At 39.0% G+C, this 26,205-nt stretch overlaps 2 protein-coding genes across 2 annotated transcripts in view; both read right to left on the minus strand.

The window, feature by feature from the left end:
- Positions 1-501: 501 nt before the first annotated feature.
- On the minus strand, positions 502-3,106 carry LOC146574369 (PAK4-inhibitor inka2-like). Its single transcript, XM_085275555.1, has 3 exons — positions 2,969-3,106; positions 2,809-2,842; positions 502-1,599 (listed from the first exon to the last, which is right to left on the minus strand). Exons 2-3 carry the CDS (start codon positions 2,824-2,826, stop codon positions 619-621), a joined length of 999 nt encoding a protein of 332 aa, XP_085131681.1. The 5' UTR covers positions 2,827-2,842; positions 2,969-3,106; the 3' UTR covers positions 502-618.
- A 4,952-nt stretch (positions 3,107-8,058) lies between these two features.
- The window catches only part of LOC146574370 (guanine nucleotide-binding protein G(i) subunit alpha-2-like), a 63,789-nt gene continuing 45,642 nt past the window's right edge, over positions 8,059-26,205 (minus strand). Inside the window, exons 2-9 of the mRNA XM_085273977.1 lie at positions 23,048-23,090; positions 17,482-17,623; positions 15,302-15,462; positions 12,938-13,066; positions 10,510-10,639; positions 10,184-10,337; positions 9,153-9,363; positions 8,059-9,051 (exon numbers count right to left, since the gene is read on the minus strand). Of these exons, the coding sequence (XP_085130103.1) occupies positions 9,173-9,363; positions 10,184-10,337; positions 10,510-10,639; positions 12,938-13,066; positions 15,302-15,462; positions 17,482-17,623; positions 23,048-23,090 (950 nt within the window). The 3' untranslated portion in view covers positions 8,059-9,051; positions 9,153-9,172. The remainder of the gene's footprint in view (positions 9,052-9,152; positions 9,364-10,183; positions 10,338-10,509; positions 10,640-12,937; positions 13,067-15,301; positions 15,463-17,481; positions 17,624-23,047; positions 23,091-26,205) is intronic.

The raw sequence follows: 26,205 nt of genomic DNA on the forward strand, positions 1-26,205 counted from the left end.
ATTGGGAACACAGCACTCTGTTGATACAGCCTCATGTTCTTACTCAACAAAAAGTTGAATCCATTAGAGAGGCTTTAACCAGGACAACAAAGAACATTCTGGCCTGTAAATAACTTTGTTGTCCTGGTTAAAGCCTCTCTAATGGATTCAACTTTTTGTTGAGTAAGAACATGAGTCCCATGGTATCTAACAAAGTACTGGAATGACTATAGCTCTGCGCTTCCTACACGCTATCAATTTATCTTTTTTTTTTATTATACCCCAGTTACACTGAACCATCCATCTACAACCACCATCTCATGTGCCCATTTCTAATGAAAATAAATGAAACCACATTCATTTGCTTTATAGGAGAGGACGCTTAAAGCGTCCTTTAACCGACCAGACTGTGGAGATTTATTATCAGTGTAAGGAAACTGAGATAATGATGGCAGAATGTGTTCCAAATGTCTCTGGGAATTTAAAATAACCAATGAAAGGTATACATAAGAGCAGGTAGAGTTTGGGTTTTTATAACTTCTTTATTTTCAGCATATTAAAAATGGGAAACAGTCATATAAAAATAAAGTGACTCTGAGGATTGTTCAGTCTGTAAATGGCTCCACACGAAAATGGATGTCAGATGTAGCTGATAATATTTTTGCAGATTATAGGCTGCCGGCTGCCTGACTTCATGAGAGCTGCAAAGCGGTAGAAGTCCGCATCAAGCTCATTAATGCACGCGTGCGACTGGTGGAAAAACGGAACTTTGGACTGTGCTGCCACAACCGGACAGGACAGACGTTTTGCAGCATTGTCAGTTCTGTTAATCTGAGATTCAGTGGATCTCATCCTCACTTTGTCCTCCACACTCTTAGACAGTCCAACTAGTTTCCTCCTCATATTGACGAAGAAGGCTTTTCCCAGCCTAGGCCTTGAAGTTGGCTTCAGGTTGGTAGGCTCTGGACATTCTGGCAAGTCCATCCAGTTCTGTATGAGATCTGCAAAGCTGTTGTCACCTAAAACCAGAGGTTGGCGGTTGCGCCCTCTGGTCAATAAAGAGTTTGTCCAGTCCTCTGGGTCACTGGCCTCAAATGATGTCCATGTCTCCAGACAAACGTCGGAGGTGGATTTGGGGCGAATACGTCCGCTTGGCAATCTTTGTGTGCGCATGCAGGCTGAAGATGACACCCGCACATTCCTGGTCCTCCTCAGATATACTCCATCATCCTGCCACGAGGCCTCGGAGTAGCCTGAATCAAACTCCAGACTCTTGTGACTGCTGGGAGAGGCCGTGCTCAGCCTGAACCCAAACCGGCTGCTGGAGTCGTCCTCATCCTCTTCCAGAGGACTCGCCAGGCAGCAGGCAGAGTCGTAGGTACTGGCTGTGCTGGCATCAGACATCCGCAGGCGTGCGCGTTGCTCCCGTTGCAAAGCTCGCTGCTGACAAGCGCGTGCCAGTGCCGAGTGTTGGACTAAGGCTGGGAGTTGAGCGCTGATGGGAGCAAGGGGGCGCCTGGCTGCAGGGCAGCTTTTCCAAGGTTGTTTTAAATCTTGCAGTGACCTCATCATATACTGCATCTGCTCCCGTAGGCAGTCACCGGAGTCACTTAGGCAAAGCTGCAAAGAAAAGACAAAGAGTGTTAAGAAGTTGGCAATAAGTCATATGATATGGAGCATGAATAAAGCTAACAAAAGAAGATGACTGATAATCATTAATCCTTTTTAAATGGAGTGCTGGGTAAAGGTAGGAACAGGGACTACTTTTGGGACATGTTCAAACTTGCTTGGAGTACATTTCAGCCTATGAAAGAACATCTTTTCCTATTGTAATCTTTAAGGTCAGCTGACCTGCTGTTCAAAGAGTGCAGTTCTTCAAGAAGCCAATTTCAAAAACAAAGGCTATATGTTTGTCCGTTAATTCACTGAACCACACCAACAACTAGAGTGAACGCCCTAATTTCATTGACTCAGAAATGATTCAACTGACAACCCAGACAAATGTTATTCCAGAGAGAGAAAAAGACGTCCTGCCCAAAGTGAAGCGACCTGCACACAAAAAGGTGATTTCGGCTTAGCTACAGGGGTCCTGTCTCTTTAAGGGTGCAACATGCCTGCATATTAATTTTACCAGGGTAATACTCCTGCTTCCTCTCTGACTCAAGGAGCGGATTGGTCAGAATCAGCCAGTGGACACTGGTGGCTCACTCAAACTTAAACAAGAGGTGATGGAGTAGCAAAAAAGGAAAAGTGGGGTCTCCTTTTTTTAAACCCACTTTAATTCATAATCCTATGAAAGGATAAGCAGTACAGGAGGAAACCTGACACAGTCCAATACCCGCCACCACAACTGCAAGGTAATTGCAGGATTCTTGTCAATACAGTAACCTCTGAACCTCTATGACCTCTCATCTCCTAGTCTACTGCAGAATTTGACCCTGTTGCAAGACCTTCTGCCCCCATTTTGCTTTTTATCATAACTCTGCAAGCTGCTGCACAAAACGTAAGGAAGTAAGGAACGTGCACAGGAGGATTATCAGCAGGTAGCCTATATGAAGTATCGGACAACATGTTCTATCACGGAAATTAAGCAACGTCCCAGTTGATGAAAACAGTGAATGTCTGGTAAACAGTTAAACTTCACCTTGTTTTTATGTGAGGACAGAATGAACTCTTATCATTGTTAGGGGAAACCAATGCTATGTGCAAAACCCACGATTTAACATGTTCCACGCGTGGAAAGACTGACTCTACTAGCCTATTCAGAATATACTACAATGGTTTCGGGGTTTACACTTTTATAATAAAATTAATATAAAGCAAACTTACCATCTCTTTTCCTTTCATCTGTAAAACTTTATATCTGCAAGAAAGAAAATGATGGAGTGGATTTAATGCAGCGCCCCACAGACATGAAACCCCTCATAACTAATAAATAACACTTCATGAAAGTATATAATAACAAGAGTTTAGGCTACACAGCGCTTACCTTGAACGTGACAGCTTCGTCCCATTAAGAGAAAATTGTCCCGATTCGTTCAAAGCAGTCGCGGGATTTAGTGTCCCCAGTAAGGAGTCAGCCCTTTCGGCTCCAGTCGCTTGATATGCTGAGTGAAAATTTCAGCCCCCTTGGCCTCCTTTTACAGCTCCGCGCTCTGCAGCCAGTTACAACCACTCGTGTCTGAATGAGCCAATCAGGGCGCAGGATGCCCGCAGAGCTCATTTGCAAAACAGCAGGAGAGAAAAAAAGATACTTCTGTAGAATAGCACCCCCACAACTCAATTCAGATTTTTTTAAACATACCCTTCATCATAAAACACCGTTGTCGTGTAATGTTTGAACGCAAAGACCTGGGAAGATTTAACCCAGACCTAGAGATTACTTTAGTGGGCCTGTAGCATTTATAAATGATGTTATGAGATTATGAGAGATATGAAAAGTCTTTCTTTCTATCGCTCCCAGAAATAATAATAATAATTCAGCTTTTACTTCATTTTAATTCACTTATTTTGTTGAAAATGCGATCATAAAATCGCTTTCTGGCTTCAGAAAAACAAACTAAACAAAACTGCAAATAGTAGAAGTTTTAAGAAGCTTCTGGTTTTTTTGTCAGAGCAAACCCCTAACTTATCAGATGGTAAAAAAAAAAAACTTTCTTTCTTTTTGACTGCGACTGACTGACTGCTTCATATCCCCTGTGATGCATTTATACGTAATCAAACACTTTTCACTGTGTTTCCTTTCCTAGCCCCTTTTTCTTTCCCACATGAGTGTTTTAATCCAAACCTTAGCGCTCTTTTTCAGATTACTTCTAATTTTTGTGGTGCTTGTTCAATTGGTGGCTCATTGCACTCTCATCCATTTATTCAGAAGCAAAGTAAGTGCCCGAGTGTAAATGTAACTGCATGCCACCACCACAACAGTCATTTGGCACCCCACCTTCCATTCAAAATAATGCGTATGCAAATCCAATGGGCTAAGGCATGCATTAAGTTGTTGGTCTTTGGGGAATGATCCTGATGGCCCACTGTTCATGTGCAGATTAGTGCTCACAGCAAGCCTCAGAATAACGGAGCCAGTTTACCTGTTCCAGAGTTAGATTTATACGAAAACTTGGCTTTGTGCATGAATCTATCTACCTGTGTTTGTGTGCGTGTGTGGCTCTGAATCTGCCATCCAGAAAAAAGTGAATTGTCCTGACAATCTAATCCTCACAAGACTGTAAATGGTTCATTTTATAGGCTACTATCTGAGTGCAACCTGTAGGTTTTAAAGAACGCCAGGCTTTTAGCAATGGGAATTATTTGTTTCCCCCCAAAATTAGTGACTTCAAAAGACTCCCATTATCAGTGGTTCCCCTTAAGAGTCCTTCTGTGTCCACCACACATCCCATACACTTTACAGGATGAATTAAGTAATTAACTGCACTGTGCTTTAAATGGAACTGTGATTATTTTTCTGCACAGGCAGAGCAATGCTGCTCTCCTAAATACCTAATGGACTGACTTATTGTACAAGCTGATACTTAAGCAAATCTGACTATCCCCAATCAGACCAGAGATGAACTGCTTATTATCTTCATTATAGTCATCCCATTGCCTATGCTCAGTTTTCTCCTGTCATTTCAAATCTCAAATGTTTTAGGATTTATGTTCATTATGGAAGCTGCTTGAGTAACTGAGTCAGGGCACACAAGATAAACTTTTAATTCACTTTTAGGTCCTGCTGGAGGCTTTCCAAATTCTTTTATTTTAAACCTGAGCTACATGCAAGTGCTTAAAGTTGTTGTTCAAAGATCAGGGGGATACTTAATTTAACCAGATGTTGATCTTAGCAGATTAAAACAGAAAGCTATATATAAAAATAATCAAAACATCTGCTAAAATGGCCTAAAGTCATATATAAAACATCACAAACACACAATACAGTTTTTTTTCCCAAGCTTTAGGAAATGTGTAGTTTTATTCTTTAAAAAAGGCTAAGACGAACTTCTTGTTTCACTTCTGGGTACAAAATCATTCATTTTATTCTTGTATGGCCTAATATGCACTGTTAAGTTAGCTTTTCTTGGTCTTTATGGGGTGAGGATGATTCATATATACTCTTATTGTGTGTGACATAGAAAAGTCAGAGAGCCAGAAAACAAACTCTAAGATGGCAAGATCAGTCGAGATTTGGTGATGTGCGTGTGTGTGTGCGTGTTCAAATAATTTCCCAGCCATTGTTTCCATCATAAATGTTCAGCCCACAAGTTCACAGTTATTTTGTGGTTCTTTATAATTCCCAAAGAGGAAGGAAATCTCTCTTCCTGCTGCTGGCTGGTTGTAAATCATTGGATCAGAGTGACAACAAAAGATTCAAAATGTAAATGCACCGATCAGTCATTTAACACCTCACCTGCCGTTTACATTTCGTGAATAGATGTCTATGCAAATCTGAATGACGGATTCATCCAGACAGTTGGGGAGCAATCCAACATTAAGTAGCATATGAGCATTTGCAACGGACGAGCACTTAAAATAAAACTGAAATAACTGGTGACTGCACAGAGACTTTGACATCATACCTGATGATTAAAGGACCTACTGTGTGCCTGAGACTTCACCCTGTCTTCAATTAACAGAACCGGAGCGCCCTCTGGAGAAAATACTTTGCAAGGGAAACTGGCTTGAAGAGTACCAAAGGGTCATGCGGATTTTTCTGCATGCAGCTAACAAGCATTTTTACATTACCACCCCTGTCAATAATAGATTCCTTTACTAAACCTACAGCAATGCAAATATGCAATATAGCATTATGAATGTCAGTATTATTATATATGTGCTTTATAGGCCATAAAAAGTCTAACAAGCTTTGTCACAATTTCCTCCTGAAGGATCATTTCAGGAGGAAGTCACAGCTTTGGTAAGACTGTATTATTAGTATGCCACAAGCTAATGTGAACTTTTTGCTGTTTTCTATTCCCACCTTATCACGCTCATCAATAACAATAACAATATCCCAGGCATTTTCATGTCCAGGTAAACTGAACGTTGCCGCTGCCATTTGCTAATCAAAAAATCTGAGTGGTGAAGTGTTTATGCAGTCAGTTTTCAATAAATAGCAGATGCATCTGACTGTGTGGTTTTTAAGACGCAACATATTTCTCTAGACCTGCAAAGTACAATGTAAACCTTTTCTCCAAAACAGTCTCATCTGCTTCTATAGTTTCCCCTGTAGAAGCTACAATCGAAATGTACTATATATGCTATATAGCAAGAACAGCTGCAACGAGACGTTTTCTGTTTCCTGACAGTGTTAAATGCTTTTGGTGGTGATAGTTTTGTTAGAGACTGACCAAAAAAGTTGAATAGTCTGTAAATATTTGTTGATCAGCTATTATCTCTATATGCATGTGTCCACCAGATGGCAGTCTCAGTGTTTTTAAAATTCGTGCATGCCTCTCGCATCAAACAGAAGACATTATTGAAGCAATAAAAAGCTGTATATAGCAGGTCTCTTACTTTCAAATTAAGAAGTCTTCCTCCTGTAAATGAAAAGAAACATCAAGCACAAGCAAAACACTTTTTAACACTTGTGTTTAACCCGTGAACGCCTAGTGTTTTATATGAGACGCGCAGATTTTTGTTTTTGAGACTTCTACGACATCAGCGAGATTTTCCCCCTGAAAAATCTAAATTAATAGAACAATAAATTTTTCTGCTTTTTTTTTTTTTTTAAATAAAGGCAGATGTAGCAAATACGATAAAAATGAAAACTCATGGCAATAAAAATGTAATTAATTTTTTAAACAAATTTGTCAGACTGTTCCATAAACTCCTGGCTTTCTGGCAATTATTTCATGATTCAGGTTTTAAAGGGCTAATGCAGCACTCCTTTAGTCTTTTTTGGTCTAATATAAGGAGTAGCTTATGCCAAACAGATGCATGTTTACCAACACTGACTGTTGTACACATTACTGTGCAAAAGTACTGTAACCCCTCGTTTCTTTGTATTTTGTTTGGGAAATGGGTGCAGCGATTTTTGTGATTAGAAACCTATAAATACAGTACATCAGTTCATCTTCCAACAAGCTTAAATCATTCTTTGGTTTATTTTTCAACACAGCCTGAGCTCTCTTAGTCAAGCTTTCTTGCAATTTCTGTAAGTAGTCTTCAGGAAATGTTTTGCAGGCTACTTGAAGGACATTCAAAGCTATTTTTTAGATGTTGGCTGCTTTTGTTCTGTTCTTTGTCAAGACGAGCACACACTGGTTCAGAGTAATTGAGGTCCGGGCTCTGAGGAGGCCAATCCATAACCAATAGTTACACATATTTTCTAACCAGGTAATCTTTTACCAGATGTGGGATCACTGTCATGCTGAAAAAAGAAGCCAATCCCAGTACGACACTTTCCAGATGATATTGCACAGTGGGTTAAAAACTGATGGCATTTTCCTCTGTTCATAATTGCGTCACAATTTTGACAAGATCCCCAACACCACTGGCTGTGTAGACACAACACTGGTTGATACCTTGAATTTACTGCTTGAATAATTCATTGGTCGGTGTTAAAAAAAAATCCTCTGAAAATTAGTCAGTGACAAAGACTGGAATGAAAAAAACAAACAAACAAAAAACAGCCAAATGTGCAAATGAAAACTTTGAAAGACCTCCAGAAAGCCCCAAAGCCCGGAGAACTATTTAATCAAGTGCACCTAAAAAGAAAAATTACAAATTAGTCACCTTGGAAGCAAAACAAAGGGGGGTGGTTCAAGACTTTTGCACAGTACTGTAGCTGTGTTACAGTTCACTACATTTGCCAGCTTTTGATCAGCTGCTCTAATGCTAAAGTCAGTCATCTGTGGAGAATTTAAGGCCAGGAGCATTCTTTGCTTTTACCGTGTCCAATTGACATTGATGAACACAAAGATATGTATTACTGGAGTTTAGTTCTTCCTCCGTGGCTGAAACCATCTAATCAAAACCTGCTTAGCCATGATATTAAAAACAACCCTTCGGTTATTTTACTGGTGTAAAACCATCAACCCTTTGTTTGAATCATCTGTACAAATTTACAAAAAAATATAGTATCAAAGCTCTCAGTGAACATTTTATTCAGTTATCACCTGAAACATGAACTGGCAGCAATATTAATGTAACACAACAGACAGGAAACCCCAATATACCGAGTCTGGTGATGTCTACTTTTATTTAAATTAAATCATAAAGGAATTTTTAAAGCATTTTATTATTTACCAAAAACACTAACCTCTTTACGGAATTAGATTTTTGTCTCTCATTAACAATCACAATACTACTCAGAGATTCTAGGCAGCAGAGCACAGTAGGTCAAACAGTTCTGAAAGCATTTCTAAGAAATGGTTGTAAACAGAAGTCAAGGCACAAATATACTGCAACAGACATGGAAATGATACTATAAAAGTGAAAGAATGTTAGGTACACACATACTTTAAATATTGTTTAGAATTGAGCCACAATTTCCCCCCCAGCAGGTGAAGCCATTTTTTCTTTTTTAGCTTTTTAATTTTTTTTCCTATTTTTTTTGTTTTTGTTGGAATGTTACATACTTTGTGTGGATTACAGAGCTAATATTTGCCAAGTTGAGTCATGCAGAATATATACTTTTTGCTATGAATGATGAACTGATGTAAACATTATAACAAAAGCACTTTTTTATGAATCATATTTTATGTCCATGCCTGTGCTTCAGCTCTTAAAAAATAAGCATCATGTGATTAAAAGGTTAATAATTTGCACATTGGAATTTCTAAAAGTAAAATGAATGCATATATATATATATGCAAAAGAAAACATTTCCCCTCCTCTAGTAATTGAAAATAAAGAAAAACAATAAAATAGATGTTGATTTTTGTGGTCATAGCCCAAAGAGTTAATAACACGAGCAACTGGATCAGCAATTGTTGAAAATCTGCAAGGCTCGTCGGGTTTTCAGTCTCTTAGGTGTCTTTTTAAAAAGCAGATCAAAGCATAAATCGTGGTTGGCCAGTGCAGTCATTCATGATCCGTGTATAATCCCCCATCGCTATGGTCAGAGCGGTTCAAGTAATCCTAACAGAAACACAGAAAACAAACAAAAATATCTCAGTCACTTTGGTTTATGAATCCACATGGCTCTTAGTGACTTCAAGTCCTTTCTTCTTTTGACTCACCTCGACTCTCAGACTGATTTTCAGAAAAGGCCACAGTCCTTCAGGTTGTTCTTGATGATGACATCGGTGACGGCATCAAACACAAACTGCACGTTCTTGGTGTCAGTGGCGCAGGTGAAGTGGGTGTAGATTTCCTTGGTGTCCTTCTTCTTGTTCAGATCCTCAAATTTGGTCTGGATGTAAGTCTGGGCCTCCTCGTACGTGTTGGGGCCTGAGAAAAGTTTCAGGAGAGCTTAATCAGTGTGGAAAAGAAGTCAAATCTTTTTGCTGATAGGCAGAGACAGTTTCACTTGGCACTCATCCAAATCAACTCTTTTCCAGCAATTCCTACAAATCAAGTATTATTATTTCCTTATCCTGCATTGTAGTTGTGCACGTAGTTGCAACTTGCACCTTTATGCATGGGCAGTCTGTTACATTTAAGTCAAAGAAACCCCCGTTTTACTTAAGGACCCCGAGGAATGTTGTTTGCACTTTTCCTTTCTCACATGTAGCAGACGAGAGTTTACTGCCTGCTTCTAAAGAGTTCTCAGGTGAAGGATTTTCCTGATTAGAGCACGCAGCAGGAAGGACACATGGAGTGCATTTGCTTACACTGTACTGATGTGAATCTTTTAAATTTCATATTTTCATTAAAAATGGGGGCACCTTTCTTGTGCCAAAACAGTACGCTCATTTCTGGCTTAGTGGAAAGCAAGTGGGGAGGGGGGGAGTATAATTTGCATCCAGAAGATTTAAAGAAGATTTTGGGAAAGTGTTGTAAAAACACCTTCAGATTTTGTTTTCTAAAAAGTTGCTCATTTCTGACACATGAATTGACTGATAATGCACAAGAAATACAAACTGGGGCTAGATTTTGTTTCATGATTTCATGAAAAATACAGGTTGGCAAGTGAAAACAAGTCTCAAAACAGGTTTTTCGTGTTTATCATTCTACACAGTTGCAACGTTATCACTGGGCTTGCTATAAAGAATAAACACAATGACAAATGTGTTTATGATTGTGTTTGTACTGAGGCAGTCATACATACCAGTGTACTCAGGGAAGCAGATGGTCAAAGGGCTGTGAGCAATCTTCTCCTGAAACAGGTCCTTCTTGTTGAGGAACAGGATGATGGACGTCTCTGTGAACCACTTGTTGTTGCAGATTGAGTCAAAGAGCTTCATGCTTTCATGCATCCGGTTCTGGGTGGGCCGGGCACAAATGCGGAGATAAAGAGATTATTAGAGAACACTACGAGACCACACAAAGGAAATGAATTCACTGAAACCTCGGCCCTCCTTCCAGTTCTTTTCATTTTCTTGGGACTGGACTCCAATGTGAAGTTCAGCAACTGTTTTCTAAGTGTTTACTCACCATCTCTTCATCCTCAGCTAGGACCAGATCATAAGCACTCATGGCTACACAGAAGATGATGGCTGTGACTCCCTCAAAGCAGTGGATCCACTTCTTCCTTTCTGACCGCTGGCCTCCAACATCAAACATCCTGTACAAACAAACGCAGTGTAAACATATTCCTATGAGGTGGATGGGACTCAGCAATGAAGGAAACATTTTTAGGTCTCTCGACCTAGTTTCCCACTTCTGCCTCTCTTCAGGCCTCTGCATTTCCCTGCCTCCTGAAGGCATTTCAGCACAGTGCAGCTGGTAACAAGAAGACTTAAGGATGACGCATGGTGCGGAAGGTTTCTCACTCAGATTATGTATAATTTATTCATGAAGATGGCTTCTGACTTGGATGCACGAGCGAGGATGCTCATCTCGACTGTGCCAGACTCAATATTCCTTCTTTTCAGCTTCTCAGAAGATATAGTTGACCGTTTGTGACATTTTAAAGCAATACTCATATTATGACAGTATTCTTCCTGCTGAGCAGAATTTGATTCACTACGCAGCACTTTGGCTCTCCCAAAACGGCCAGCTTTGTGCCGACTGAAGCAGCGATCTTTAGAACAGTGACACACTTTACACTGTTTACCCCACCAGTGTGCTCATCCACAGCACTGCTCACATAAGTCATATATATCATACACTCCAGCACGAAAGAGACTGGATTAGGTAAACACGTCTGCATGGATTTGGTTAATGTCCTTTACAAAGGATTACTTTATATATCGAGACACGATGTGACGCCTTCCACATGGGAGCCACACACTGACACGCTTATTTACAGTAAACTGAGTGAAGAGGTGTTGAATATTTTACAAATACTTTCCCCTGTTGTTTGACTACTGTGCGCATCAGATATGAAGTATAATGTGGTTGTGTGTGGTTATAGCAATGGGGATAACACCACTAGCAATAATCACAAACAAAAACATTTCTGAGAAGCATGGCTAGAAATCAGTGTTCAAATTTCCAAAACAGCAACAGTTTGCATTCCTGCAATTATTCCACTGATGTGTATAATCCTGCAATGGCAACCATTCAGTCACTAAAATCTCACACGTTCCCACAGTTTACTCGCAATCACTGATATCGATCTTTGCTCATCACTGAAGGTTTTCCCCTCTTTTTTTTTTACGCTATGAATCGTAAGTAGAAATGTGACATTACAGTACAGTAATGGATGGCATGAGCTGTTAAAGGTTAAATAATACTAATAATAATGGCCTCAATTGTTCAAATGAGCAACTGCTCTGCAAACTGGAAAATAAATAAATGTTTTCCTTTCTGAGAATTTTATGACTTTCAGTAAAGAAGAAACATTGTGTGCTTCAAAGAAGCCACAACAGTTACAGTGCAAATATAAAAGCATGATTCATAAGCCCATAAACACACTTTCTTGGCTGCTTTGGCAATATTCAAAAAGTTACTAGAAGTAGTGGAGCCCAAACTCTTTGAGGTCATGTATATCATCATATATACATGACCTCATCATTACTTGACTTAAGCCTTTATCAGTGAGGAATCATTCACAGTTACTTCATTTGCATTATAACAACTGAAAAAGCTAAATAATTAAATAGCAGCTGAAAATGGTCCTCGGGAACACAAGATTTTCAGTGTGACATGCATCCAACACTTTATGGACCTCTACACAGAACCTTTCGATGACAACTTGTAGTCAAAGCAGTAAAGCATCATTTTCTGAAAAAGGCGTTTTTATGTGCATATTAAATAGAGCTTAAAGTGACATTATAAAGCCTGGAAGATCAGATTAGACTGCAGTGCTTTTGTTCAGTCATTTTTTGTTCACATTCATAATTTAATGTTATCAATATGTAAATAAGAATGCTCAGAGCAATCACAAAAATGCAGCACTACCCCTCAGCCTACTAATACACACACACCTATGGTATCAATTTAAAAATCCTGCATTTACAAGATTGTCTTAAAACTTGACCTCGATGTCAAGGTCACCAGGATTCGAACTCGTCCGACCTTCAGCAGCTGCACCCAAGGTATCAATTTCAAACGTCTACATTGCCTCATTTTTTGAGTTATCACATTTGCAAACTTGCACATCCACCTGCCCGCCTGCCCAGCGGTTTGACGACAAACCCCATCATCCGTTTATAGCTGAGGGGTAAAATGTAAAGGTGATGCGTCTCATGCTCTATGATTAACTGTATTATTAGATAAATGTTAAATTCCTGACTCATCAAATCCATGTCTTTTAGTTAGCATGCTTAAACAATTATTCACTTTTGATGTTTAAACAGTTGGGGGGAAAAGCAAAAAAAAGTTACAGGTTACAGCCTAATGTATCTTTTTTAAATTTTGAATTTTGTTTCATAAAATTAGCTTAAAGAGCCGAGAAAAACAGTAAAAGAAGTCTTACTTGAAGTGCAGGTCCTTGAAGGTGAAATGTGTTTCCACAATGCCTGTGGTCTTGACTCGAGTCCGCAGCACATCTTGCTGTGTGGGGATGTAGTCTGGCTTGGCTATCCTCTCCAGGTCATTAAGGTAGCTGATGGAAGGATACAAACACATTGCTATTTATCAACCTTAGAGCATCCTCCTCTAACCTAACAAAGGGTGTTTCATCTTGAGATACTTTGTTGAGGTAAGATGTGAGAGAATGTTCTTTCTGGTTCAAAGCCCCATCTGTTCCTGGAGACAGACACCGGCAGCACATTGCTGTCTAAACACAGACGAATTTATGATCGTATTACATGTGTTGACATCCTGTCAGAGAACACCACAAGACTGCTTGTCCTTTAAGTTTCTATCTTCTAGCTTGCTTTAAAATGCCGCAAACGTCGCAACCTGCGGTTTGTAAAAGCTCAAGTTTTTTCTCATCAAACATTCAGCAATCATAAAATAATGCTGTATGATCAGCAGCTCAAATACAAAATTCTGCTGAGACACTGAGATCTTAGTCTTTAAACAGACACGAGCACAAAGGGACAGTGTCTTTTGTTTATCTCATCTTATCTCATAAACTACACAGAAAGAGCTACAGGGCGAACATATAATCTGTCCATCTTTTAATGCAGTATTCAGCTGCATAAAAAAAAGAGTTACTGTGCAAGTGTTGGAACTTAATTTAATCTCCAACAACACCACAACCCAAGTGTAAATATTTGAGCTTTCATACCACTACTCATTCAGCATGCCTGACAGTGTAATCATAATCCCACTCAGCCCAGAGAGTGGTTTAGGCTGCTTTTGGTGTTCATACATCAGATTTAAGAGTGTTTGGTTTGATCATTGTGTTTATAAATCCTGTATATTCATAGAATTTGGTTCTTAACTGCAGTTGTTTTTTGGAAGGTTGGTGGCTTTATATTGTCACGTTTATTACACAGAAGTTTAAGACACCTGGCACAAGGCTACAGTAGATCTGTAGCCTTGTGCTGGAGCTGTTCTGCTGAGAAAACGATGTACTGACAAAACATCTAAAATACACCAAGCATCTTTTACTCAAAGAGCAAAATATGTGTGATAGACCAATACTGACCCAGCTTATGTATATAGACGTGGATGAGAGAAAGTAATAAACTTAGGGGTAAAGCCTCTTTTTAAAAAAAAAAAAATGAAGACAAAAAGAAGAAGAAGAAGAAGAAGAAGAAGAGCAGATCCAGGGTGTGATAGAAGAGAGGCCTCGGTTAATGTGCGCTGTGCCATTTTCTTTCTCTTTTATCTCCTCCTTTTCTTTCTCTCCCTCTCAGCAGGTACTCAGATATGGATTATGGTCTTGTGCCAGACTCATCTGGTCCTCAACCTACTCACTCTGCTCTCTATAAAAGCAATGATGAAACACTGTAGTGTCCACTCCCAGAGGTGCTAAATGTGAGGCCGTGTTAGCAGCATGTTTCAGGGTCCCCTCAGCTATAACAAGGGCGGTGAACACGAGACTGAGATGTTATGATTATACAGGCCAACACAAACACAGAACAATATTATTCTCCCTGGATGCTAAATATCACCTGGAAGCACTTAGCACTACACTGAAACCTCACAGCACAATCTGGAGGTGTCATCGATCAAAGTGTCATTATCGAAGGGTTTCTATTTAAACAGAAAGCAGTGCTGTTAATTGCTGCTGAAGCTTGTAGGGATATAGTGGTTAACAATGCTCTCTATTCCCCAAGACTCCCGAGGGTGGACGTGATAACCACCTCGCACCGGTAGCGTCTCGCATTTACCTCATTCTCTTCCCATTATTACACCAGTAGATTAGAGCGATGCAGCCAACAAATGGGGCACTTAACTGATAAGGGTCATTGAGCTAATTAAGACCTGCAGAGAGACTGAGCTCGACTCTGTTGTCCGTATAAGGCAAAGCCACTGATAAAATTAAACACTGATGTCTTCAATATTAATAACCATTACTGTTCCCTGCGCAAGCTTTGTCAGTGTTTGATGTGATGAAGTAGAGAATATAGGACAATATTAAACATAACAAAGAGGAATCTAATAACAAGAAAGGCCAAACTAAAAAAGCAAAACAAATGGAAAGTAAATTAAATAAATTAAAAAATACAAGTAGAACAAAAATAACAAAAGGTTTGGATATTGGGGATTAACCTACTTATAGCAGTAGTTTTAAACGTTAGCTCTAAATCTGGATTAAGGAATGGTTTCATAAATTAATTAAACATGTTTTTTTGTTTTGTTTTTTTTAAACGCCTTACAGTACAAGATACGCCCACGAATGTCTTCTTGTTTTTTTCCACTCCCAGGTTATTAAGGCACTTACTAGGCTGCAGAGTCGTTTAGCTGGTACTCTCGGGCCCGTGTGAAGCAGCTCTGGACACCGCCATCAGCCCACAGTCGTTGGATGATGTTGGACAGGTCCTCTGGCAGGGTGCCCTGCTCTTCTGCCGCTCCTGACAGCGCAAAAAGTTGGCGAGCATCATCCTAGTGCAAAAAAAACAAAACATAACATACACATCAATATATAAAAATGCATTTATTCTTATTTTTCTTCATGAAGAAACAGACTGATAAGTCTAACACTGCAGGACTTTGCTTTCACATAGCTTCCATTGTATTTGTAGTTTGCATGGAAAAATAATCCTGGCTCAGAATACATTTTATAATTACGAGACATAAGATACTAACTTCATTAGTTAGGGCAAAATCAGAAAAAATATTATTACAGTAAAACCATCAATCACTGAACCACAGAATTATTTTTTAAACCAATTGAGAAAATTGAAACTTGTGTTTATTGAAGCGTACAGCCAAGATTCCCTGGGTTACTGATATTCTCATTAAAATCAGTTATTAAATTTGGTAACTGGTTATATGCCACCGCCACAGAAAAAACAAACAAACCTGCTGTTATTCCACGTATTCTGTGTGTGCTTATGGTAATTTTGCATTTTAAAGACTGATATCTTGATAGGCATCAATTAAAAATAGCACAAACTACAAACCCTACACACTTCTGGTTTCATAACCAGAGACTTCTTTTTCTTTCCACATTACGTAACTTGAATTTCCTGTAACTGTACGACCTTCAAACAAGTCAATCAACAGGCTCGGGTTAATGATTCTCACGGCTTCATCCAGGCATACCCACAAAGTGATGGTAAAAGTACGTGTATGCTTGTATTCTCTCTCTGTCCTCTGTGTCAGTGTCCTGCAGCTCACCCTTACCCCTCGCAGTCAAGTTTACGGGAGGTAAACAATATTCTGCATTATGAAAACTCAAATCCCTCAGTGATGATTCAAAACAGGTATGTTTTTAGTGAGCTCAGCAACACACAGACATACAAAAGAGTTCTGTGCACTCTAAATCTTGTGAATGCTTCAATGTTAATGTGACTAAGATTAATCTGATTGATAAAAGGAGTATATGTCTGAAAGTGCCGTAACTGATCCTATATCAGTACCTTGCATTCACATTTATTTGGTAAACAATGAAGACGCATGTACACAACAAGTGTAGAGTAAAGCAGCTTGTTTCTTCTTGACTGAAATGATTGAAAGACACAGGATACTAAAAAGCTCTTTGCAGCTCACCTCAATGGCGGTATGCTTAACTTAAAAATTACTTTTTAATACTCTGTCCGGCAGAACCCGTCATGCAGCACTTACTACCTTGACAGAGCCAATCCTGACACACAACAGGCAGTTGTGTCAGGATTGGCTGGCGCACGCACACACGTTTATACAGCTACACTGAAATAAAGGTCACCCAGGAGGGTGAAATTTGGAAAACATATCAAATGTGTTTAAAAAAACCAAATCAAGGATTATTCGAGTTACAAAACAATCAAAGTTTCACAGCCTGCATGAATCTAAGATGGGGTGGAATATGAGGCAAGAATCACATGAGAAATTATAGCTCAGTAGAACAAATGATTTTGTTTCATGTTCTCTAGAGTAAAGACTGACTTTATTTCTGTGATCTTTTTATGGGTGGTACTCTGACACTGCAGGCTTCCATCTTCAATATCTGCTGCCCAGTGTTCATTTATGAATAGAATAGATCACACAGCACTTAAAGAGAAATTCTTGATCTGCATAATTTCTGCTGCCTCAAATCCTTAAATCCTCAAGATATGAAGGGTTATGAAGAAGGCAGAGAGGAAAATTTTGGTAGTGATTAGTCAAGATGATATCACTAAAGCTTAACTGCACTATACTATCCTGCAGGTTTAGTATAACCTTGAATGGCAAAGTTAAAATTACGTGGGAGCATTGGAGCACTTCGACCCTTTGTCTGCATTTTAATGTATATTTAACATTAATTATATTACAACAGGTGCACTGAGCAAAGTTTAAAAGTCTAAAGCTCAGAAGTTTCCGGTGACTTATGAAAAGAGCTGCAAAATCTTAACATTTTTGCATCACTAATATCATTTCACTCATATCTCCCTCAGGGAGAGGATGGCACTGGGTGAAAAGTTCTGTATTTTAAAGACATACCGCTCTGGCAGACTCCTCATAGTCAACCTTGAGGTTGGCCATGGCTTTGATGATAGCCATAATGGACTGGATTGTGTTGCTGTAGACGACCGCTCTGTACTGCCTACACTCATCTTCTGAGTATCCATCCTCGTGAATAATCCTGGAGAAAAGAGGGAAGGATGGTGATTCAGATAAAGCAACAACCCATACATAATTTATGTTAAAAAACTAAACTTAGCAATTATTCACAAAGCTGAATGCTGCTATAAAATAATGAAAAGTACTGTAGCAGACACCTAAAAAAAGAACCTGTTAAAACAATAGAAATGTATATTTCATGAGATTAATTTTTTAAAAAAAACAACAACAACAACAACAACAACAAACACACACACAGATTTGCATGTGATGCTGCTGGTCTGAGCTACTGGGAACGTTCAGGTGTTTTATATCATTCAGTTACAAGAGACTAGAGCAAATATTTACTTGCTTTTTGAGTTGTATAGATACAACTGTAGAGAGGGGAAAAAAGCATTTGTTTGAAAAGACAGAAGCCTCTGGGCTGGAAACCAAACAGAACTATCTTCCCCAGCCTGCCTCAGCCAGGATGTTCAGTGGTTGTGTGATGTGCTGAATAGGACCTCATTAAAATGCAAGAGAGCCCACTGTGAAGCAATGTGAGGCGCAGCCAAAATTACTGAAAGCGCATGGGTGGCTTCCTCTCACACTAAATGATTTTAGAGAATTACGTCCTTACAAGTGACAGTCTTGTAAGGCAAAAATAAACTTGTCATTAAACTCTTTACAACTAAGAACAATCAGGAACTTGATATTTGGCACAAAACTGTTCAAACATCACATGAGGTTTCTCATGTGATGTCAGGCGCACATTGCTTGGGAGTTTTCCGCCATAATGGACATGAAGCAACTGCCAGTTGCTAAGGAAAAATGTGTTCCCGGCTGGTTGGAAGTGATTCCTGAACTTTTCTGGCTCTTGCTATGTGAAATTAGTTGCAAAGAAGGTCCTACACCAAAAACCTCCTACTGACTGCCAACTGATCGGTAGTTCAACTTGGAGACCTTTGTCGTCAAAGCAAAAGCTGTTCTGCAGCAACTATGTTTTAAAGTATGTAACTTTTAATTTGAAGGCAATCGATCTCTATGTCAACTTTGCGTTATACTTTTCATATTCACTACAGCGGTTTCTAGACGAGCTCATCACTTCCACCAAGTCCACAAACATACAGTCCGGATCAAAAGTTTAAGACCACTTGAAAAATGCCACACACAAAAAAAAAAAAAAAAAAATCATATTTTCAATGGTTGGATCTTAACAAGGTTCCAAGTAGAGCTTCAACATGCAGCAAGAAGAAATGGGAGTGGGACAAAACTTTTTTTGTGCGTGCAATTTATTGAAAACAACACTGTTTCACAGCTGATCAACGTTTAGGACCACATGCCTTTAAAAGACCGAATCTGTGCAAAAATGTGGATTCATTGTCATTTTCTGTCAGGTAGTCACACTGTCATGATGTTCTGATGGCGAAGGCAAAAAACTGTTCTTTTTTGAACGTGGTCGGGTTGTTGAAATGCATAAGCAGGGTCTCTTGCAACGCGCCATCGCTGTTGAGGTGGGACGTAGTAACACAGTCATTTGGAATTTCTTAAATGATCCTGAGGGTTATGGAATAAAAATCTCAAGGGGAAGACCCAAAACAATTTCACCAGCACTGAGCTGGAGGATCCAATTGGGTGTCTGTCAAATCCTTGACCCTTACTGGTGCCGACTGCATCAGACAGCATCTGAGACTGAAGGGCTTCAAAAACAAAAACATCTTCAAAGACATTGTCTCCTTGAATGCCACAGAACTGACCGTTTGGACTTTGCAGGAGAGCACCAAACATGGGACATTGAAAGGTGGAAGAAATTTTTATTCTTTGATGAGAAAAAAAAAATTTCACCTTGATGGTCCTTATGGTTTCCAACGTTACTGGCATGACAAACAGATCCCACCTGAGATGATTTCTAGGCGCCACAGTGGGCGCCATAAGGGGCCGCTTTTTCCTTCGGTGGAACAATGGAGCTTCAGGAGGTGCAGAGGCGTCAAAACCCAGCTGGCTATGTCCAAATGTTGCAGAGAGCATCCCTCATGACTTAGGGCCCTCGTCTGTGTGGTGACAACTGGTGTTACAGTTTTTTTTGGAGGTGTGGTCCTAAACGTTCGATCAGCTGTAAAGCAGTCTGTTTCAGTTTAAGTGTTGTTTCCAATAAATTGCATGCTCAAAAAAAAAAGTTTTGTCTCACTGCCATTTCTTTGCTTTTTTTTTTCTTTTTTTTCTTTAAAGAACTTTATTTAACAAATAATGAGTTTACAACACACGAACAGATGAAGTATACAGAAGAACAGAACATGAACACACAAAACCAGGGGTAAAAAGAAAAAAGTAATAATTATATGAATACACGCAAAATTTCACATATATATTGTTTTGAGAGCCTTTTTGTTGGTGGAGTCTGATATTGATTGTATGTACAATTCCACATCCTTAAGAAAATGACAGAAATATGGTGTTTTATTAGTAAACTTACATTTATGGATAAAAAATTTAAAGTATTAACAAATTTATTATAAAAAAAACATTTATCATTCTTCTTGGGGAACTTAAAGAAACAGAATAAAACATTTTCCCATCGTAAAGAAAACTCCCTTAAAATATGGACAATAACAAACCTGCTAAATTCCTTCCACATCTCTGTTTGAAGAACAGTACAAAAAAAGATGTCACCGTTTCTGGGTGATCCCCACAGAAAGTACAATTATTCTTTATGTCTCTTTTAAATTTTACCATGTAGTGACTGGCTGGATAACATTTATGTAGAATTTTAAATGAAACTTCCTTCACCTTATTTACAATCAAATATTTATGGGGGATCATCCAGACTGTCTTCCAGTTGATATCTGGAACATATCGGTTCCAGTAAGATATTATATATGGGAGAGAGACCATATCTTCTTGGAATAAACTACGTATTCTCTTATTGCTGTTACCAAGTTCCTGTGAAAAGCAGATTTTTCCTACTGCTGACTCAGCTGGATCTGGGAGCTCACTGCCATTTCTTCAAATCAGACCTTCAACATGAAGGTCTGATTTGAACCTTGGTAAGGTCCAACCAAGCAAAATATGTTTTTTTTTGCCATTTTTTAATTGGTCTTAAAACTTTTGATTGGGACTGTATTAGTGACCAAAGCAATCACAAGGTGTTTTTTCCCCCTCAGCTGATTGGGAAATAAACATTTTTCCCTGAAAACCAGTGGCAGTCAGATGACTGACTCTCAACCAATCAGGGAATACTCAGTTTTCCCTTATGAGTGGCGATGGTTGACCATTCTCTAGGGCATATGACTGGGAGCTTAGTCATCGAATTGTCACACATCCAAAATTACAGACAAGTTAACGTCACGTGGTTACCGGTCACATGTCTGCAAAACCTCAAGATTTTATTTATATGTCAACACAGAAAGTACTCGCACATCATCCATCAAAATGCAACAACATGTTTGATTTCTGGAAAGGTTATAAACACCAAGAGTATTAGAAGAGTGAGTGGATTTTCTTATTTTAATTTAGTTTTTATTGTTGGAATATGCTTAGTTTAAATTTAGTTTTTATTAGTTAAAGTGTTAGTTTCAGTCTTTTTAACTATTACTTTGTTTTCTTTTATTACTGTACGGAGGGCATGTGTCAAAGGCTAGATTTGGGAAAAGTCAACACATTTTACAGGAAAAACACAAAACATCATGAATGCAGCAGACTCAGTGTTGTAGACACACTCATCAGTGCCTCATCAGGCAGCATCATTGTGTTTATTTTATATCAGTTAACTTCCCAAGTTCACAAAATACTTTCAGTTTAATTCTTTTCAAAAGACCAGTTTTTATTTTTATTTCTGTTAACTAAAGTGTTTTGTCACATGTAGTTTTAGTATTTAGTTTAGTTTTTCTTAACTATATCAATCTTGTTGATTTTTCTCCTCATTTAACCATTTTATGACTGCTGGTTTCAAGGCCTATAATGGTTGTTGTATTGGTCTGTGGTGTCATGTACAAAAGAGTGACATCCCCACAGCCTCATCACCATCTGTGGCGGCACTGAGGGCGTGGCTACTTGCTACAATATTCTTTGAACAAGTTTATTGTTTTTTCTTCCTAAGTTTTTTCTCTGACTTTCACCAGCGGATGTGGCGTCACTTTTGGGCTGCCCCAACTTCTGTGAGGGGGACACCGGTGGGTATAATGGGCCTGTATGCCCTGTGGACCGGAGGGAATTTTTTAGAGAACTCAAAAAAATTGTAATCCACTCATTTTGTCATTTCCTGGAAATGTCAAATTTTTTGGCAAGCTCAAGTTGTCACAACCTGGATGTTTACCAGTAGAATTTATTTATAGTACTTTAATATTTTCAAAACTAGATTAAAAGAAACCCCCTCAGTAATGCTGCAGGCCCCCTGGGAGTCTCACACCTTTTTTACAACAAAAATTCTTCTTTTCATCATTATTAGTAATGGAAAAATTCCACACACCAAATATTAAATTTATTTTGTACTCTGACGAAGGAAGACAAAAATGCTGAATCTCTTTCTCTCTCTTTTTTTAGTTACTATGGGATTAATGCTAATGATGCATCGAAAAAAAACAAGAAAAAAAAACAACCCACATCAAGCATATTAATGTGCCTGTGAGCAGGTTTTCAAGAACTATATGAGTGCTTAGTAAGCTGCAGCAAGTGAAGAAAATCTACACAATGTGTATGACCTGATGCGTATTTTATGCATTCGTGCACCGGAAATAAATGTTCGATATCAGTGTAAGAGCGAGTAAAGAGTGTTTCAGAGACTGATGAGAGTGAGAATCAGGCGAGAGACCAGCAGTTTCATTTATGAGTACAGAGTAATCAAAGCCTATAAATACACAGGAGAAACCATATTAGTGCTTGTATGACGAGCTTCTCATACAATTACTACATCTGGTGTAAATATTTCTACAAAACCTCTAAAAAAATCCTTGTATCCTTATCAGTCTGTCTGACAGTTTCAGGTTATGAAGCAACCATCTGGCCTGCACAATATAAAATCATCACTTTTGACAAATAAAATTAACACTTGTGATACATATATAAATATTCTGTGTATATTAGCTACAGTATACAGTTCCTTATAATTTCTGCTTTAAATGTACTTTTATTGTTATTGAACCACACACACACCAAATATTACTGTTTTATAGTGGCACAAAGCAACAATTTGTCTTATTTATCTTTTAATAATGGAGCCTTAAGCCATTATTAAAGGCTCCATTATTAAAATGCATAAAAGAAATATGTGATGTTTTTTTTCCAAGATTATAGCTCTCTCACTAATTTGTTCACACAAAACAAAAGAAAAACATAAATAAATAGTTAAACAACACCAATGGCACATTTATACTTAAGCATAAGTGATTTTATACAATCACTTATGCTTAAAACATATACTGAATTGGCATTCATGATGGGAGGAAAATCAAAACAATGAGCAGTCACTCACTTCATCTGCTTCACAATGGTGCTCTTCCCCGACTCCCCAGCACCTGCAGAGAGAACAAAAACAGGCAGAGGTTAAAAATATGCTCCTGTTAGCTGAGAAATGTAAACAGGCAGCCAGTAAGGCTGGCTCACATCTGGACCCTCATCTTATCCCCTGCATAAGTCAGCTCTACAGTCTGAATTCAAACGGCAATGCAGGGATCTGTTAATTTCACAGCAGACACGTAATAGCCACTCTCAAGAAACTACTTTTATCGTAGTTAACATTTTAATGGAAATGTCTTGCACTGATAGGATATAGGCTTTTCTTATCCTCTACTATGTTTATTCTAACAGCCTGAGGCAACCAGAGAGAGCTCATCTGCCACAAGGAATCTAACACTACACGCAGACGTACACCCAGGGGTGCCTGTCAGTGCACTCTCTGCTCGTACTCGCCTGGGGTAAAGTCTTTATGGGATGACCCTCAAAATACACTGCTACGCAGCATGCACAATCAAGCCCCAGGGTAGGAATGGGCCAAGATACTTTCCACAGACAGCTGTCAGCTCCTACTCCTCCATGGTATACAAGTGAAGACACTAATAGATCACATGCAGTTCGCCTTTCAATAAAAACAGCTTACACAAACATCCAACGATTTAGATTAACTAAAGTCGCTTTGTGTGCGGTGTGTACTATGATTAAATATATGACCAAAAACCACAGCAATGTCTGAGTGGACAAAAGGTGAAATTGTGCTGTTGTTCAGCAGGATATTGCGACATTCTCAAATTTACGTTATCCTCATGGTTATGAGGCAACTTGCAATTCACACCATGATGGAGTATTCATGAGGCAACACAGTCTCTGCGGCACATTATGAAGAAATGGAAGAAAGATGGACTGTCCCTGGCTCTTTGAGTGTAAAGTAAAAATTACAAACTGATTCCGTATTTCAAATAACAATGATGCAGGTAGAATAAATAAAAATGTGGGGTGTTCACAACATTTTAATCGATTATTATTCTCAGAGTTCAGATCAAATACTTACACTTGAATAAATCATATTTGCTGTCATAGACTTTTCTTGTTTTATTTATGTTGTATAAGCTGAAGCAGTAGTATTTAGTAGTAGTTAATAGGGCTGGGCGATTGGGCGATATAAACGATATACGATAGACAATAGAGATTTTGACTATACCGCTCTATCGCGATAGCGTATGTTGATGATGTCATCAAGCTGCGCCTGTTTTGGTTGAAAGCATCGCAGCGGCTACAACCATTATCATCTGCAAATTATGCCAGCCGACAGTCATAGCAAAGAGATGAAGCACTTTTGAAATATGGGGAAAGCCAAAAACTGCGCTTCCTCCACTTCCGTAACATTGATTCATTAATGTTGAATTCTCTCACAGCTGTTCTATTCCCATGTTGTTGCAGTATATTAATAACTAACCTCGTATTGTGGATGAATAATCTCAGTTGTTCTCCTGACTGAAGTTTGGCCCGTGTATAGCATCCTGCTATGTGATTGCATTTGTCTATAACCACCAGAATCCCTCACGTTAACTTTTATCGAGTGGAAAAAAAGTTGGCGTTCATCCTCCAGCTCCACTGTGCTAATGTTATGCTAACATAGCTGTGTCGCTAGCAATCACGTAGCACAACATTATATACCAGGTAGTCCAACTTCAGTAACCCTACAAACGGCACTGCTGTTTAGTTTTCTGTCTTCATTTATGTTGGAAGTGATAGCAGAGCTGTACGTTTTAATTGGTTTCAAAAATCTCTCAGTCAGAACATGGTATGAAATGTTTAGGTGGAAACTAGCGAGCTAACTCCTGTTAACTTCTAACTCTGTTAAATTTAATAAATTCTGTTTTCATGGATGTTAAACTTAATTGTTACACCTGGTAAAGCAGCAACGCTGATGATTTTATTAAAGATGAAAGAATTTAGACTGTTTTTAACTCTGTGTTCTTTTGGAGTTTTGGACCCAGATTACTCCGCGAAGCTCCTCACTGCGGCAGCCGTAATGCTCTGACAATCCATCAAGCAGTGCCGCTTACCAAAGTTGTACTAAAACATTTTTTAACAGATTTCTGCACGCCAAAATCGGTTCGAGGTCCTTAAGCACAACCAGAATTCATACATAAGGCACAATCTCGATTTTTGAGAAAATTAAAGGATTTTAAGTGTGCCCACTTAAATAGTGTGGAAAACACTTATACAGAAGAAAAGAATATATCGCGATATATATCGTTACCGCACGTGCTTCAAATTATACCGCGATATGTATTTTAGGCCATATCGCCCAGCCCTAGTAGTTAATAGGGATGGGTACCGGTATCGCACCAGTTCTAACATAAACGGTAGTAACCAGACCGAAAAGCAGCGCACATTTTGGTGCTTTATTTCGGTGCTTTTTTTCCGGTGCTTTTTTTTTCCTTAGCTGTGATACACTTCTAGCCAAGCATTTTACGTTTCTGAGGATAGTAGGCGGGTCCAGGTACGTACGTTCTTTTAGAGCAGAGCTACAGATTAAAAATGCCCAAGGCGAAGCGTTCAAAAGTCTGGCTGTACTTCACAGCAAAATATGCAAACTCAGCAGCCTGCAACAAGTGCTTTAAGCTGATACTTTGATACAGTGCAAAGGAGGTAACACCTCGAATCTGATGAAAGACCTGGCGACGCAGAGCGTTTTTTTTAAAAGCCGAGAAATGCGCCGTATTTGATAGCTTGCTGCGAGACCTCACACCGGGCACATCTACTGCGGGTGGGTTGCCTGTTATTGGACCTGGAGTTAGCAACATCCCCCAAAAACCCGAAGAGGAGAGTCCTGGCCCCTAGCCCTGCCAGTGTAGCAGAAATGATGAGGATGATGATGCAGCAGCAGCCGTTCTTCTCTGCGTGAGTCGCTTAATGTTGTTCGAGTGTAATTTACGTTGAGTAGGCTAACCGCGTTATTACATTAATGCATGTAAGGTGAACTAGCAAACACTGTCGTAGTTACATGCGGCTGTCTTCTTGTTTGATGGCAGATACTCCCTTCACCCTGGCCTAAAAGGCTAAAATGACCAAAGAAAAAGTGGAAAACAGCAAAACATGAGAGGTTTTTGGACAAAGTTTGTCTTTTTTCCATTGATTAAGCACTGCTTCCAGCCAAGAGTGATACCA

Source organism: Mchenga conophoros, linkage group LG5 (assembly GCF_057382185.1).
Source record: "Mchenga conophoros isolate Kocher_MC1m ecotype Shallow Benthic linkage group LG5, M_conophoros_male_GT1.1, whole genome shotgun sequence".
Classification (NCBI taxonomy): Eukaryota; Metazoa; Chordata; class Actinopteri; order Cichliformes; family Cichlidae; genus Mchenga; species Mchenga conophoros.